The 17,117-nt window shown below is 41.6% G+C and overlaps 1 protein-coding gene across 1 annotated transcript in view; it reads left to right on the top strand.

Moving 5' to 3' along the window:
* The window catches only part of polrmt (polymerase (RNA) mitochondrial (DNA directed)), a 65,051-nt gene that overhangs the window by 15,593 nt on the left and 32,341 nt on the right, over nt 1-17,117 (top strand). The window contains exons 6-13 of the mRNA XM_069679706.1: nt 3,152-3,301; nt 5,116-5,283; nt 5,750-5,920; nt 8,201-8,440; nt 9,521-10,306; nt 10,579-10,701; nt 13,405-13,527; nt 16,168-16,347. Of these exons, the coding sequence (XP_069535807.1) occupies nt 3,152-3,301; nt 5,116-5,283; nt 5,750-5,920; nt 8,201-8,440; nt 9,521-10,306; nt 10,579-10,701; nt 13,405-13,527; nt 16,168-16,347 (1,941 nt within the window). The remainder of the gene's footprint in view (nt 1-3,151; nt 3,302-5,115; nt 5,284-5,749; nt 5,921-8,200; nt 8,441-9,520; nt 10,307-10,578; nt 10,702-13,404; nt 13,528-16,167; nt 16,348-17,117) is intronic.

The raw sequence follows: 17,117 nt of genomic DNA, 5'->3' as shown, positions 1-17,117 counted from the left end.
AGCTAGCTTTCACCTGTATAGCATAGGCTTAAAAACGCTAAAAGAATTGCATCATATTCAATTATCAGTATTGGGTTGCCTAAATTGATAATATTAATACAAATCTTTCAATTATATTTTAGTATGTTTTTTTTTTTAATGAATATTGCTCGTTACAATGGCCTCTGTCAGTGGGTGGGATATGTTAGGCAGCAAGTGAAACTCAAAGTTGATGTGTTGGAAGCAAGAAAAATGGGCAAGCGTAAGGATGTCAGCGACTGTGACAAGGGCCAAATTGCCCCTACAATGTGCATGTGAGCATCAGGACTGGACCATGGAGCAATTGAAGAAGTTGCCTGGTCTGATGAATCACGTTTTCTTTTATATCATGTCGATGGCCAAGTGCATGTGCATCGCTTACCTGGGGAAGACATGGCGCCAAGATGCACTATGGGATAAAGGCAAGCTGGGGGAGACAGTGTGATGCTTTGGGCAGTGTTTTGCTGGGTAACCTTGGGGCCTGCCATCCATGTGGGTGTTAATTATCCCTTTTTACACTGCGTTTCCACCTCAGTGCCATAATGAAGCTCCACCATCCCCATTGTGTGTTTTTACATAGCGTTCTGGCTGTGTGGAAGCAAAATGTGCACAAGGTGTAAACAAACAGAGCATGCTTCAAATACACACACATGGTGCAGTTCCGCCCTGCTGCTAATGTCTTGGTACCAGATACCTCAGCACACCTTCAGAGGTCTAGTGGAGTCCATGCCTCGACGGGTCAGGGCTGTTTTAGCGGCAAAAGGGGTGGACCTACACTGTATTAGGCAGGTGGTCATAATGTTATGGCTGATCGGTGTATATATTGGACTATCATCATTGTAAATTGGAATGAGAATTACATGACAATTTTTTATTTATAGTCATCATAGAAATATTAAAGGACCTGGCAGTAAGCCTTGGGGTGCCCCAAAGTTAACTTTAAGTTTTTAGAGATACATGTTTTTTTAGCATAGGTGGATGTAAAGTGCATGTAAGTCATACTATCTGCTAATTTTGGGGTGGCAGATGTTTGTTGTAATCAGTAATTTTATACCCCACTTTGTGTTAGTTTAAATAAGCTTGAAATGAGCATCCTTTCCATTGAATGCATTTCATAGATAACATATTTTCAATCTAAAAGCAATGCTTAAAGGCTATATTGAAACAAGTACATTTAGAATGTACATGGGCATTGCATTAAAGAGTGAGGATGCTTGACTTTAAATAGCTCCAGAAGAGTTATTTTCTCCAGACCTAAGTCATGTGTGAGTTCTGAGAGTCAAAACACCAGGGAACTGGGTAAGCTGTCAGGAGGCTCCAGCGTGACTACGAAAGATTTGATTGTCACCCCTTCACAGCCAGACAGGCACTGGCCTATTTATAGTGAGCCAACTCTGCTTTCTAATGGGCCCTCCGCTTTCCTTTCCTCTCCACCTCTCACCTCTCCTCCCTTTTCCCACTCCCCCCCACCCCCCTCGATTCTCACACGATTCATTAACAGCTTCATGTACAATTGCAGTATTTTTAGCCTCAATCATTCCGCCATATTCCCGTCATCTGAGTGACATATTTCTGGTCTCCTTTATCTTATTGTCATCCTGTATGTAGGATGGTGGCAGTCAGAGGGTCATATATATTTAGCTGTAGAGTGGATGTGAAATTATGCCACTTGGTGAAATAAGAAGCAAGTCAATTGTGTTTGCTCCATTACCATTGCCACTGATTACATGTGTACGGTCGACTTACTATCCGGTTGTTTATCTGACTGTGAGCGTGACTTTTTTGGTAGGTTGATTTAACGACTGAAAGGCTGTCCAAATAACTGGTCCACTAGATAATGGAGGAGCAGACGGGATAGTCTCTGGAGGATTGGAATCAGTGTTAGCCGCAGACACACAATCTAATTAGAATATTGTTTGTTGGTGTGAGATGGAATTTTGATGAAGTTGAGGCTCGTACAAAATGCAGTTTGATCTAGTTTCAAATAATCATCTGAGATTTTGTGGTATTCTGTCCTTTTATTTTGGAAACTTTCCAATGTGGGTTCCCATTTTAACAATCTGGCAATACTAAAAGTACTTAATAGACTCTGCAGTCTTCTGCTTAGATCTTGTCGACCTACCCTGGGAAAGCAAGAACGTAAGACATTACTACAGATTCAAATAACGGCACACATCTTTACTGCAACAATACTGCAGCATAGTCCTTTTCACACATTTTACACCTGCTATCTACCGATTTAAACCTGCTCGACTGATCGTGAGGTGTTAGCTTATTTGCTCATTTATTGTTCTTAAGCTGTAATATTGTACAAGAGCTCTCTGTGGAGCATTTTATGTGCCACACTACCCTAAGCTTTGCTCTGGCTGCTGTCCATGCTACATCTCTCTGAGGCCTGATTTACAGACTATCTTGTCTGCTTCTCTGTGAGCTAATAAATGTTCTTACCACTGTGCTTCATTCACTCATACCTACAAGCTTTCTACAATGTGAACAGATACCTTCCTGGGGTTTAATGACCTTGGCAAGGTCCCTATCTATGTAAATAATGAACTTTTAAAGCACATTCTGTCTCTTTAGCAATTTGCAGATGTCTGAGACGTCTGTTGCTTGTTTGGTCACCTTGTCAGTGCAAAACACTTGGATATGGGGGATGTAGGGAGCCGTGTATTTGGCATCTGTTAGCATAGTGTTTTGACAGCTTGTGAGTCATCTAGGGGTTTAAAACTGATAAGCATTGCGGGTCCACTTACCTGCTTCAAATCTTAATTTAAGTCTTGAAAATTATGATGCTGAGAAAAAGGAACTCTAAGTTTGCTGTCTATAATACTGAGCCAACATTTGTGAGGTTGAAACTCTGCCTTGGCCTCTGCTCACTGGTCTGAAAAGATTGTCTTTACTTCTTCCCTGAGTTGATCCTCTCACGCAGAGCTTATACCCAGGTTGGGTACTAGCAACATCCAAAAATCTAAATCAGTAAAAACAGTTTAAAATGAAAGCCAATGTCCGTTCATCTTGATGTCTTGAGAGGTTAAGCACAGAGCAAGCAAACCTCCATATGACTTTTAGTAGGATGTTGTCATGATTTTCTGTCTCTTTCTCTCTGGCGTGTGTGTGTGTGTGTGTGTTTTAGAGGGAAGACCACCACTATCCCAAACTGGACTTCACTCGGGAGGAGCTTCAGGAGCGATTCAAACGTCAGCTCAATACGGAGCAGGCCTGCACTGTCACCATCAACTCTGTGGAGGGGCTCAAACCTGTTACTGAAAACATGGCCAAAATGGTAAAGAAACCACGTTGTTACATCTCTTAATCTTAATTGCAGTCAATTGCAGTTGCAATACACAGGACTGCTAGATGGGGCCACTAACTGTGATGTTTTATTTCAAAAATAGAATGTTCCCAAGTTGTTTATAAAGCCCTTTTCCCCATTGTCAAAAAACCTGCTAACATCCGGCATTTTTGCTTAGTGGGAAAGGTTACAATCGGCATTCAGACCTGGGTCAGATGACTCTGCAGTAGACCCGGGTAATTATCGCCTTGGCTCCAATCGGCAATGATGGGAACACAAAACCTGGGTTGACACGCTAATCTCTGCCACTTTTCCGGCGCGATGCTATGACACGCCTCCTTGTCATCTCAGCTACAAATTCCGCCCGTCTCCGTCCGAGCAGCCCTCGAACATAATAGTAATAGATAAAGTAAAGACCTAACCACCATAACATCACTGTTTACTAACCCTGTTTCCGGTGCTTTGTGACGTTAATGCAGCAGAAAAGGAGGCCGAAAGGAGTATACTCCACTGGCAATGGGAAAAGAGACAATCGACATTTATTAGCGGGTCTTCCTGGGTCTGAAAAACCTGCGTCAAGGCGCTAATTTCAGTGGGAAAGAGGTATAAGAGGGCGTTTCTGTGTTTAAAAAGCTATACAGCACCTGAAATCCTTTAATACTACAGGTGCAACACATGCTATCACATTGTTGGATTGATTAACAGACTGCTTGAAATAATTGGTAACCCTTGTCTGCAAGGTAGATTAGATGATGGAATGTTTTAAATAAAAAAACACCACATTTCCTCGAAACCTTTTTGCTTCTTCTTGGACAAAACAGCCTTTGTGCTGGAAGAACATCACCCTGTTGTGCCATAATATTGTCTCATAAAACTGCAAACTTTCAAAAAAGCTGGCTCCTATTGTAAGATGCAACAATGCAGCAGTAGAAGGTGCATATTATCTTGGCAGTACCCTGGTTTGTTAAGTGTAATTGTATCTGAACTGATAAATGTATTAACATTTAAAGTACTTTTAAATGCAGTCTTAAGGTAAGCATCACCCTATGAGTAAAGTTCCTCTTTTTTTTCTGCTGAAACTTTAAAATGATATGCATTTAGGCCTCACAAGTCAGAGGAGGAAACATATTCCTGTGGCGTGCCTTCTTTCCAACTCTGGCATTTACAGTCCAGCCTGGCTCGTCTGCCTCTGCAGATGGGCTACGTGGGAAGCGAGCAGGCTGAGAGTCCCTGGTGGTCAGGAAGCATTTACAGACAGACAGGGCAGAATAATAATGTATTGTAATGGAGGCCTCTGGAGAGACTGCAGAGTCACCTCTCCATCCAACATCTAGACTGTGTCTCTGCTTCAGTCAGACTAAGTAAAACTCTTCAACTGGAGAGTGAACACTAACAAATACAGTCGTGCAAAGTATGTACAGAATGCATCCTAACTGCTTAATGGGCCGTGACTCTGAAAAGAAAAATAGGTTTTTCCTTCCTGTTTTAGTCCAAAATAATAAGTCCATGGCCCAGTTGTGTTCCTCTCAGAAGGATACTCTTATTTTCTCCCTGAGCCAAACACGCCTAACCATCAAATGGAATGCAGGATCATGTTGCACATTACATATGTCCAGTGAGAGCTGGCCCCATCTACAGCTTCACAAACTATAATGACTTTCTATTTGGTTCATGTAGCATATGATAAAGAATGATTTCTGCAGGATTCTTCCATTTTATTTGACTCATTCTTCAAGTTTTTCTTGCTGGAAGGCACTGTCATGATATGGATCACTTCCAGTAACTCCAATGTGTTGTCCTTTCAGAGGGAGCTGCTGGCGAAGCAGCAGGAACAGTGGCAGAAGATCCTCCTCCAGGCGCTAAAAGAGAGCAAGATGATCCTTGCTAACACCAACACCAGGAACTTCAGGCTTAACCTTTATCCCTTCCTCTGTCTGCTGGAGGATAGGGAGTATGTTGACATCATGATACAGGTAAAACAAACTGCTCAATGAAATGCTGGAAGATTAGGATTCAACAAAGACTTGTTAGTGTTTGAGTCAAATAAGTTTGATTGACGACAGCTTTACTTGACTAAAACATTATAAAACATGTGTAGTGATGTCACTGTCATGCTCCTTAGTATTCTGTTGTTGTCCAAGACGACCCAAACAATCTGGGAAACCACAAAGCACAAGTCAAGTAGCTGACAATGACAACAGCTGCAAAAGAATCAGGAGAGGAGAGCATGCTTTGATCAGACACTTTATGCTTCCAATAGACAAACACACAGGATGTGATGTGAACTCTGAAGAGACCATTCTCACTTTGATTTCCCCTCTGAGTGAAGGATTGCATTTTTATTAAACTGAAGCAGGCCTGCCAAGAGCTCTGCTGTTTTGTTACAGAGTTGTAATTAACGTTTACTTTTCTTTGTGGCTCTGTCTTTCTGTTGTCCAGAGCGTTGCCAACATGCCTCCCAGTGGGGAGTCAGTGAAGATTTTAGCCGGAGATCTGGGCAACAGGGTCTACACCAAGTACTCTGTGCGACAGAAGATCCGGAATCAGAAAGTGGAAAAGTTGGGCAACATTTACAACGCTTACACCGACCTGCTGGCCAAAGATAGCAAGGTAGAGAAATCATCATGCTGCGTAGGTTTTCCTATGTGTGCTATGTTATGCTTTTATTTCTTTTGTATGCAATAAGTAGAAATCTGTCACATCAAAAAGTGAGTGGAAAACTTTTGCGTATGCACTACATAACAGAATGTATTAAGTTTAACAGAAACCTATGAGCACATTGTTTTTATGTTTGTTGATACCTTTTATAATTAAAAAGCTGTTGACATTCTAAATGTATAGCACTGCACTGTATCACTGCATAGCCTCTAAAATAAGCAATATGAATTATATTGTTGTTGATTATAAACATAACAGTTAGTTCCGACCAAGTAATCTTATTGGATAAGAGGCGTTCCATGAGTGCTGATATAGAGAACAAGATCACTGGGACTTTTCACTTGTGTATCATTCCGCCTCAGCCAGGCCAGTTCGCCAATTTCCAACCTCAGTCCTATCATGCTATCATGAGGAGCTAATGCTATTATGGTAGAGAAGAAATGCATTTGTAGGACGCTATCTGCTTCTCCAATAGGCTCTGGAAAACCTCCGCCAGACTGTATCATCTGGCGGAGGCTAGGGAGCTAGCTAACACACTTCCTCAATCTAGGACGCCCACCTCTGATGTCATGTCTCGTTCAAAATGGTCAGGTTTGAAATGTAGACTGCAGACCTGAAGGTTTTCAAGACCTAAGGTGTATTCTTGATGTATTTTGGTAGTATTTCACTCCAGCGTCTCTCGCTGGGCCGTTCCTTTCAGAGGGAGGGGCGCAATGCATGCTGGGCATTGTAAGAATGTAGAATGGGCGAAACCACAAGCTGTTTGTACAACTTTCTCCACAGCTATGTCGCCAATTTCAAATATTATTGCTTCTATGGATTACAGAGAACATTAATCAAGCTGGCACCTCTGAATCACACAGCAGACTCTTATTTCAATGGTTGGATGATTAATTAAAACATACAGATGTGATACATGATACAAGTGTGCATGATAAAAAACAGCCCGATCTGTTGTAACCTGTAGACGCAGTGCAGGAGAATGTTTGGGTTGCTTGGCAACAGAAGTCCAGTTTAAGTTGTGGAACTAGTTGAATTGGTTGAGCAAAAAGTAATCTGTTGCTGATTGTTGCTTTTTACTACTTTTTGCTGCTTAACTTCACCGAATTACAGCTGTGATGATACTCTGTACAACATCCCTCTCATGTGATATTGCTTAATTGATGAAGCTCTAGTAACGTGAAAACTTATACATGGCTCTTACTTCTGATTAACAAAATCAAATATTTTAAAACAGCTGTAGTTGTTGAGCTGATATTCTCTGTTTTTGTCACAAAGTGTTGTTGGATTTATTTTATTGCTAAGCGCCACTTTGGTTTGGTGTCCTAGAAATCAGACTGAATGACTCAGATGTATGACTCTGAGGTCTTTGATATTATTCATTTGTGCAGTTCCATGTGGTAGCGAATTGATAATGAAATGTAGAGACGTATACATACATGCTTCTGACCATCACTTCTTTATCAGCTTGTCAGACATCCCCTTGTAAAACCACCGGCCTTTATATAGACTTGTATCCCCCTTTTGCAGCTTTAACAGCCGCCGCTGTTCCCGGTGATCATTGTGATGACAGGCACTGATATTAGGCGAGAAGATGTGCCTTGCAATCAGCGCTGTATTCCTCCCGATGGTGTTGAATGAGGTTTAGGTCAGCGCTCTGTGCAGGCCAATCACATTCCTCCCTACAAAGATTGTCAAACCATGTCTTAATAGACCTCACTGTGTGCACATGGGCACAGTCATGCAGGAACAGTAAAGAGTCTGCTTGACTATAGTATCTTCTTAAACAGCCTCAGACTGTTATAGCACCTCCACCAAACTTTAGAGTTGGCACTGTTCCCTCTGGTAGGTACCGTTCTGCTGGCATCCAGTAATAGTGAGGCATGGATGGTCTTTACTCTCTCAGAGTACAGTAGCAGTATGCTTTACACTCATGAATCTCATTTCACACAGTTAAAGAGTTCCCCCCTTTAAAGGTTCCCTAGCTCTAGGTTCTTGTCTGGCAATTTGTCATTTTGCAGAATTTATTGTGTTTCTTGAAACATTTAAGCTTGATTGATTGATTTTAAAGATCACAGAGACAGTGCCTGTTCAACTAATTATTTAAGTCTGATTTCCAACATTCTATCTTATTGTAATTTGTACTGATTAAAAATGTCTGTGCTTTGAGAGATATTACTAAAACCATGTTCTATCCTGACTTTCAACCCACTTCCTTTCTTCTCCCTTCAGGCTTATGAGGTCCTCTCCAGGGAGCAGTGGTGCAAGCTTGAATTGGAGCACAGATCAGGACCCACGCTACAGGGCGAAGAGGCCCATTGGCCATACATAGTAACTCTGGAGCTGGGCACTTACCTGGTGGATATGATGGTCAAGAACCTGAAAATACATAGCGACATCCTGAACTCGGCTAACGACAGGAAGCTTATCCCCATTCTGTACCACATGTACACCTTCCGGAGCACACGGCAGGTAGAGTATACACAAGCCTTCAAAGAGCTCACTTTGTCTGTTCAACAGGGATTGTAAAGGAGTTGGATACTCTAAAGTAGGCAGCGATAATAACATAGTGGTCTTGCCATAGCGGCTTTTACCCAGAACAAAAAAAATAGCCTTTCAATAGAGATTTATTTGGACACATGGTCAAGGATTACACCTGAAGAGATCTCTGTGTGACTTACGTTCAATACATACAATTAATCTGATTAAAAGTTCAAAGTAGTTGAGGACTTTTACATTATAAAGAAAGAACCACAGTGGAGCAGAAACAAAGGAAACACCTGAAAAAAGTTGACCTTCACTCTGTACAAGTAGACTGTCTGTCACTCTAAAGCCTATTACCTGGTGCTCTTGTGCAGCCGCCTATTCAGTCTGAAGCCCCAAAGAGTGTGAATTATAAAGCCCCTTGTGTGAATTGGCAGAGGGAACAGTCGAGTAAGATGAATAGGTTCCAGGCTAATCCCTTTTTTTAGTGTCCCTTTAATTGGCTCACTGCTTTACTGCTGTGGGACCCTGCAGGAGGGTGAGCCGACCGTGTCAGGGGTGAGAGGCAGAAAGAGACGCAGGGCATTGTGGATTTTTGGACCTGATGCATGATTGCAATAAGGCAAACTGTTGCACAATTCTGTCCTTGTGTTTTTCTTTATATAACTCTCTTTCCCCCTCTGCTTTACTTTCCCTTATTCTCCCCCTCCTCTTTGGAGGTATCCCATCAGGGGAGCATCCTAATGATTTTACAGCACAGCATGAAAGTCTGACTCATGCAAGCAACACTGAGGTGTTTTTATTTTTCTGTCAGCTTTCTGTATTGTTTCTTTTGATGCTCGTATTGTCCAGACACACAAGCTCTCGGCATGAGATAAAACTAGAACACAGTAACTCTTTTATATCAAAACCAAGGCCTGGAAAGCGTCAACCCAGGTCTTCTCCCCTGACATTTTTAAAGTAAGAACTAAAAGAGGTTCAACAAGATAATCTGTGTATGGGAGCTCCAGTATTCAACATTTAAGATTTCTGCTTCTAATTGGACTCCTATGTTGTTTCACCCCCCAGGTTGGCTTCATCAAGCCCCACCCCATCTTAACTCAAATGCAGCAGGAGGCCATGGAGACCAAGTTGACCTTTGACTCCTATGTGATGCCGATGCTGTGCCCCCCCATGCCCTGGACTTCTGTCAAGTTTGGAGCATACCTGCTGACACCAACCAAGCTCATGCGCTCAGTGGAGGGGGCAACACAGCATGAGGTGCTGTTGGAGAAATGCCAGAACCTCCATGCAGTCCTCGACTCTCTCAACCAGGTTGGCAACTGTGCCTGGAGGATTAACCAAGCCTTGGTTGATATAATAATCTCCATCTTCAATGATCGGGGTAGTGAAAAGCTGGACATCCCTCCTCCTCTGTCAGAGGCCCCCAAAATCCCCTACTTCAACCCCCAAGACCCCGCTTACACTGCGTCTGAGAAAGCCCACATGAAGAGGGAAGTGATTATAGCCAAAAAGAAGTGCAGTGAGATGCACAGCCTGCGTATGGATGCTCTGTATAAACTCTCTATAGCCAATCACTTGCGGGATGAGATCTTCTGGTTCCCTCACAACATGGACTTCCGGGGACGTACCTACCCCTGTCCTCCCTACTTTAATCACCTAGGAAGTGATGTCACACGAGCTATCCTTGTGTTTGCAGAGGGGAAGAAACTTGGTCCCAAAGGCCTGGACTGGTTAAAGATCCACTTAGTAAATCTGACAGGACTGAAGAAGAAGAGCTCGCTACAGGAACGGCTGGAGTACGCCAACAGTATCATGGAGGACGTACTGGACTCTGCCGACAACCCTCTCACTGTCAGTTTGTCACCTTTCCTGTTTATTAATATCTTAGTCTAAGAACGGCTTAGTTATCAAGTATACACACATAAACATTGTGCAAAAATACAAATGTTAAGGCTCCCATTTTCAGTTTATATCATAACATTTTTTCCTGACTGAGGGAGTGTTCAGCTTATGCAGTTACAAAATCTTAAGGGGATATAAATGTCTGGCAAAACAAAAAGTGAAAATGCTTCCGAGCAAGTGTTTATGTATGCAGGATAATGTGTCGTGTTTGTCTTTCTCAGGGTAAGAAGTGGTGGATGAATGCAGATGAGCCTTGGCAGGCTCTGGGCTGCTGCATGGAGTTAGCCAACGCTGTGAGGTCCCCCGATCCAACACAGTTCATCTCTCATTTTCCTGTTCACCAGGTACAATCAAGCACTTCAAGAGTCATTCATCTATTTAAAGATGCACAGCATTATAAGTCTCATGTTTGATCTCCTACCAATGCATTTAACTGCAAACTAAAAAATGCAAATCCATTCACAGAGATGAAAAAATAAGACCATTAGAACAGATTAGCTTATCAATCAAAGTATTATTATTATATAGTATTAAATCATCTGTCGTCACTTTAGGCCAACCACAGCTTCAGTTAATAGCCTCCTAAAAATGACGTTTGCCATTCAGTCATGTTTTATAGAGCTATTTCAGAGGGCACATCAAAGTTAACAAGGCAAGACCTCCACAGCCATCTGGGGCCATTTATGTTATTCACCATAAAGCTGTGGCTGTTATCTGACCAACCAGACCAGCTTCAACTATCCTGTACTTCCATCTGGTTTTCGACCCTGGCCATCCCTCATACACAGCGAAGCAACAGATAAATCCTCCAGAATATTATCAGTGTTGGATTTTTACTGCACTATACAGCCCACTAACTGCACAGCCTTATGTCAGTAATTCAGTGATGGGTTTATAAATGATCTGTGGCATGTATAGTATTTAGATCAGTGGTTCACAACTGGTCTAGCCTCAGGACCCACAACCACCTCCTTAATGACGAATCGCGACCCAAATCTTTTAACCACTCAGATTTTGTATTTAATTAAAATCTGTGCATCACAAAACCTATCAGTATAATAGTCAGCCAAAATGACAAGCAGGCAGCAGTGCATTTGAAGAACATAATACCTCTACATTCAATTCACAGCCTCTTTTGAACAGAAATAAACTAAAAAAGTGTAACATAAATGCAACTACTGCAGGGCTCATCAAATTTCAAGATTGTAAATGTAACTGTAGCTGGGATACCCAATCAGTGCGTACATGGAGTGTGAATAAACTACACTACTACTGCATCATAGAATACCGATGTTCTTCAAAATAAAAGCGCAGCAAATAATATTGGCCTTTTTTCTTCTCCTGCGACCCCAAAAACAGCTCCGTAACCCACTTTTGGTTACCGACCCACCAGTTGAGAACCAGAGATTTAGAGTAGTAAAGCAACCTTGCACGCTCCTCAGGCCTTTTTTAACAGCCTTGTATTAATGAAGCTGTTTTTTTGGCAGTTGAGAAAATTTCGCTCATTTGTTTGTTATATAAATGCACAGTTCATATAATTCAATGACAGTTTTATGTGACAATTTACTAAAAAATGTCTCAGCAAAATCATTTAAAGTGTAATAGATGATTTCTAAGTGTCAGTAATTTTTCCAGACTCTAGGCTTTACACATATTTAAGAAAACTTGCTGACAATAAGTCAGTGTAATTGTTGTGGCTTACTTAGCATTAATTAGCATACCTAGCACCTCAGTGCAGATATTTTGACAGGACAGTAGCTCCAAGGTTTTCACTCAGTGTAGCTGTGAACTTTAACAAGCTGAGGGACTGTGGATGAAAATTTGCCTTTTAGCTAAACTTGTCACATCTACTGTTTATCAAATTGATGTGAACTACCCCTGATGGATGAGTAAATAAATGGAGGAAAGGGAAGAATTCAAACAGTCAAAAGGAGTTCATTTGACTTTTAATTGCAGAAATCTTGTTGTAGAGATTGTAGAGAGGCATTTAACTCATTGACCACATTTTGATGGAAATGAATGCCGTGCGAGCTAGTTCAGGCAGGCAACTGGAGCTGCACTGATTTTACACTTCGTCACCTGACAAACACTTCCTCCCAATTTGGCACTCTATTTTAGTTGGAAGATTTCTAGTCTCTCCGTCTGCTCTGTCATTGCCATCGCTGCCCTGCACCAGTACTACGCTCAGGCTTTCAGCCCCGTCACCACCCCAGCATCCACCTACAGGCTCCGGCTAGGGGGGGGTCTAAGATGTTATCTCATCACTCTTCAAATTTCTGCATGAAAAATAAATCTGTGAGGAGTGATGACGTCGGAGCCTATACACACAACACACAACACAAGCTATGTTCTGCTGCTGCAATACACATTTCAGACTATCACAAACGTAAGTTGTCTGACTGAAATAAAAATAATTCTATAGATGAATAATGCTTTTTATATTTTACTCTATGAGCCGAATATGGGGACGTTGCAGATTCCCCATATACCGCTAATCTCATTTAAACTGCTCAGTGTGTTAAGAGCATTACATTTCGATTGGGACAATGTTAAACCTCCATTAAAAATCCAATTCAAAGTGGATCAACTACTTTTGATTCAGTACCAATGATAAATAATGTATCATAAGTTAATTATTTACTACCATACTTAATTTCCATTCTGATGCCAAATCCAGTCCAGATGTTGCTTTGAATGTGCTATTATTTTAAGGTTCTTTAAGATGGTTTGATGGTCTAGGATAAGGTGTAAAATTCACTGCGTGGCTTTGGGCTGAGGGACATGTGGCAATATGTTTTTTATGAACTAACTAACTAACCTATTCCTCTTAGGTCGTTGCTCTTTCTCCTTAGTTTCTGTTTTCTATTCAGTTTCTTTGTCTTTCTTTCACTTACATATACTTTAAATCAACTGTTCTTTGTCTTGCCCACCCTTATCTTTTATCTTTGCCCTCTCTTATTCTGTCTTTATAATGATCTCTCTGTTTTTTCTCCTCCTCCATATCGCTGCTCTAATCTTTCCTCTCTTTCTCTCCATGTCTCCTCCAGGACGGCTCCTGTAACGGTCTCCAGCACTATGCTGCTCTCGGCAGAGATGTTATTGGTGCCACATCGGTCAACCTCGTGCCCTGTGACGTGCCCCAGGATGTGTACAGCGGGGTAGCACAGCAGGTCAGCGCCAGCGGGATGTTTTTGGTTTGCATTGTTTGTTCCCTTGTTGGAGCAGCACAGACTTGGAGAGGCATAAGAAAACTAAATGATGGTCGGGTTGAGTTTCTTGGCAGTTGCTCTGCTAATAATAGATAATAGATCATTATATCCTCCAGTGAGTGACAGACTTGGCTTTAAGAATATATTTCAAGTTTCTGACTTGAGGTTTTGAATTTAAATGGTTTAGTATCTCCTGCCTTACATTAAAGTGCAGTGAGAGTCAACTGTCAGCCACGTCCAAAGGCTCAAAGGGCAAATGTGCACACAGTCTCTGAAAGGAGACAGCCTGCGCTGAACCAGAATATTTTGAGCCATTTAAAGCTAATTGTTGTGAGTGTGCAGTGGAAAAAGTCCATCCCCAAGGCCCAAGACTATGATTGCAAAGTGTATAATGGAGTTATAGATGAGCGTTGGGGTTTGACAGAAAGTGGAGTGCAATTTGCTGCAGGACACTATCTCACTGTTGTATTTTTACCTCCGGGCGTTAGAGTTATTGTTACATGATACTGTAGATTGTATCAGGCTTGTGAAATAGTGAGCTACCTGGATAAATACATCTTGTTATCAGTACATTGCAAAGGTAAGCTGTACAATAAGTCAAGGTAGCAACAGTCAAATTATTAAAGACTCTGTGAAAAGCAGTAGAGCTGAAATGAATAGTTGATAACTCTGTTAGTTGATCAACATTAACATCAAGATTTTAATGTAAATAAATGTCTGTTAAGTCACTATCTATCACTGAATGAAGTGGCCCACTGATGAAAGCCTTTGCATTCGCAGTATATAGTATTATTATGGACTGGGTGTCTGATGCTAGAACAAATCACAAGCGGTGCCCAGTTAGTGACGTGTTTTCCATCAGCCAGCAGTGGTTGGTCTGCCAGAGAGGGTAGGCGGAGCTAAGCGGCTGATTTTCCGGTCTCTGCAGGTGTTGCGAGTAAACGGTAATCTACTGTGGCTGAACAAAGAAAAGATCGATGACTACAGATACAACTTCAAAAATAAGTAAAAATCCAAAGAAAAAGAAACAAATTCGACGCTTAGATGAAGGCAAATCAAGAGTTACAACTGGAGCCAACTGTAGACGTCACACATGCAACACTGTCTGGATATCTGGAAAGTGTGCTCCCGCAATTACCGTTTATCGCCATAGGTGCCACCAAAGAGAATGAAACTGAGATCTTCGAGATTTTCACTGAAAGTCATATTTTAAGCGTCTTCTGGTTCAAGTTCCTGTCTTTATTTTAAGTGAAAATCTCTTAGATATCTTTGTGTCTTGGACATTTGATGAAGTTACTTTGCATTTAAGAAAACTGTGATGGACATTTTTTAAGCACTTATGCTCTAGATGTATGTGGAGCCGTGTTGGGTAACGTTACTTTTACATATAACTTGTTTTGTTACTGCATTACCTACTAAGAAAAGTAACGCTTTAGAGTAATTTTGTGTTACAGAAAATTAAAAACCCCTAAAACCCGTTACATATGTCAGTTATAGTGTCAGGGCGGCGTGTAGCCTACTGTACGTCTACCTTTGAATGAATTGACTCTACCCTCATTGCATAGCCACGTTTATGGCCCATAATCTGTAAGTTTGCAGCCAAATGACAGACGCAATATAACCTTTACAGCTACTTATTATGCTAACAATCTGACAGTGAACTGGGCAGAGGCATACAGTATTAGGCGAAGAGATTTCAATGACAGCTGACAAGTACAGAAGCCCTTAGCAGACATGCATCCATACATTATATTTACTCTGTTTTCCCATGATAGAGTTATTTCTGGTTGTTTTCTCGAGATCTCGACTTATTTATCACGAGATAACGACGCGGCACCACCGTAACCAGATGATCATAACTCGTATCCCCAGAGTTGTAAAAGCACAAAACAAACACAGAAACACTTACCTCATTAGTGTGGGCAATGACGGCATGGCATGTCGTAGTCTGTAATACCACAGTGACCAGCCTGTTGTTTTGTTTTCTAGATCGACACAAAATTATCCCGTTATCATGAGAAAACGAGCTTTGTTGTCCCAAGATAACTCGTTATCACGGGAAAACGGAGTAAATAAAATATATGGATGTATGTCTGCTAAGGGCTTCCGTAGACAAGCACTTATCATCCAGGCACAACATAGATTTCACTCTGATGTTCTTGTTGCTTTCGCCCAAAAATGTAAGATAATGGGAATATTTCCATGAAGTAAATGCTGTCCTCTCTGCCATCTCGCTAGCTGAATTAGCTAGCTACGCATGTGCACTGTAGCTGTGTTTACCTCCTGCTGGTACACAGCTACCCGCCAAGAAGTAGGAGAGAAACAGAAACAGTGCTTCGAGGAAAAGGGAAATTTTTTTATCCAGTAACAGATTACTTTTTATGAAAAAGTAACTATATCAGGGATTACTTCAATTTGTATGTAATTGTAATTGTAACTTGAATGTAATGTGTTATGTTACTTTTTAGAACAAAAAACTAATCTGAGTACTCCAACGGATTAGTTGGAACGCGTAACCCCGACACTGATGTGGTGTGTGTGTGATATTTGATTGCATTTCAAGTAAATTACAATTAATATCTAAAAATGTCTATTTATTAGGTGGAGGAGTTCAGAGCACGAGATGCGGAGCAAGGTCTGAAGATCGCCCAGGTCCTGGAGGGCTTCATCAGCAGGAAGGTGGTCAAACAGACCGTGATGACTGTGGTGTATGGGGTCACACGCTACGGGGGACGCCTGCAGATAGAGAAAAGACTGAAGGAGATTGATGAGTTCCCCAAGGTACAGTACTGGTGGAGGCTGTCTGTGTATAGGGGGTTCCCTTACACGGCATGCTGTTTTATTTTTAGTGTTGTATCGGCGTGGTATGACGGAGTGGCCTTTCAGCTCAGGATCTCCTCTATATGGGGTTCCCCTCCCACCTTCCTCTCAGGCCATACATTCTCACACACGCATTAATCACAGACAGACTCGTAATGAAGTACAAGGTCCTCTATACTGAGGACTGTCCTCCTCGCATATTATTGCTCCTATGTCTCCTGCACATGCATAAAGACATTCATCACACTGCTTAGACTGACTGCATACAATTGATCGTGGACCCAATGGGATTTCAGTAACTCTGACCTTGACATTAAGAGTTTCAGTGTCTTGACGTGAGCAGCATGGAGCGGTGCAGAAGCTTTTAAAGTTTATTATAGTGAAGTTATTTATATATTATCTTACTTTAGTGAAATACAATATTACATGGTTGTATCAGCGAGGCCAGGAGTGTAATAATACAATAGATATCCTGTGCACAGTCATTATGAGTCTATTTTTAGTCGCACTTGAAATTGGTTGGACGTAAATGGTTGTGTGAGGCACACCCGTTCTGTGAAATGACTCAATGGCAGGAGAATGACAGCACTTAATCTTCTCCAAGCGCTGTTCTTCTTATTATCTGCCAAAGAGCTGTATAGTTCTTTACAATAGTTGGACTTAATCTCATTGTCAGTATAAACTGGTTCGGTACGATCCTGCTGTCAGTGTATCTACAGTCTCACAGCCAG

This window comes from Semicossyphus pulcher, unplaced genomic scaffold, assembly GCF_022749685.1.
Source record: "Semicossyphus pulcher isolate SPU_LCO1_2020_fin unplaced genomic scaffold, fSemPul1.0.p SCAF_4, whole genome shotgun sequence".
NCBI lineage: Eukaryota > Metazoa > Chordata > Actinopteri > Labriformes > Labridae > Semicossyphus > Semicossyphus pulcher.
This window is presented reverse-complemented; position numbering and strand designations above follow the sequence as displayed.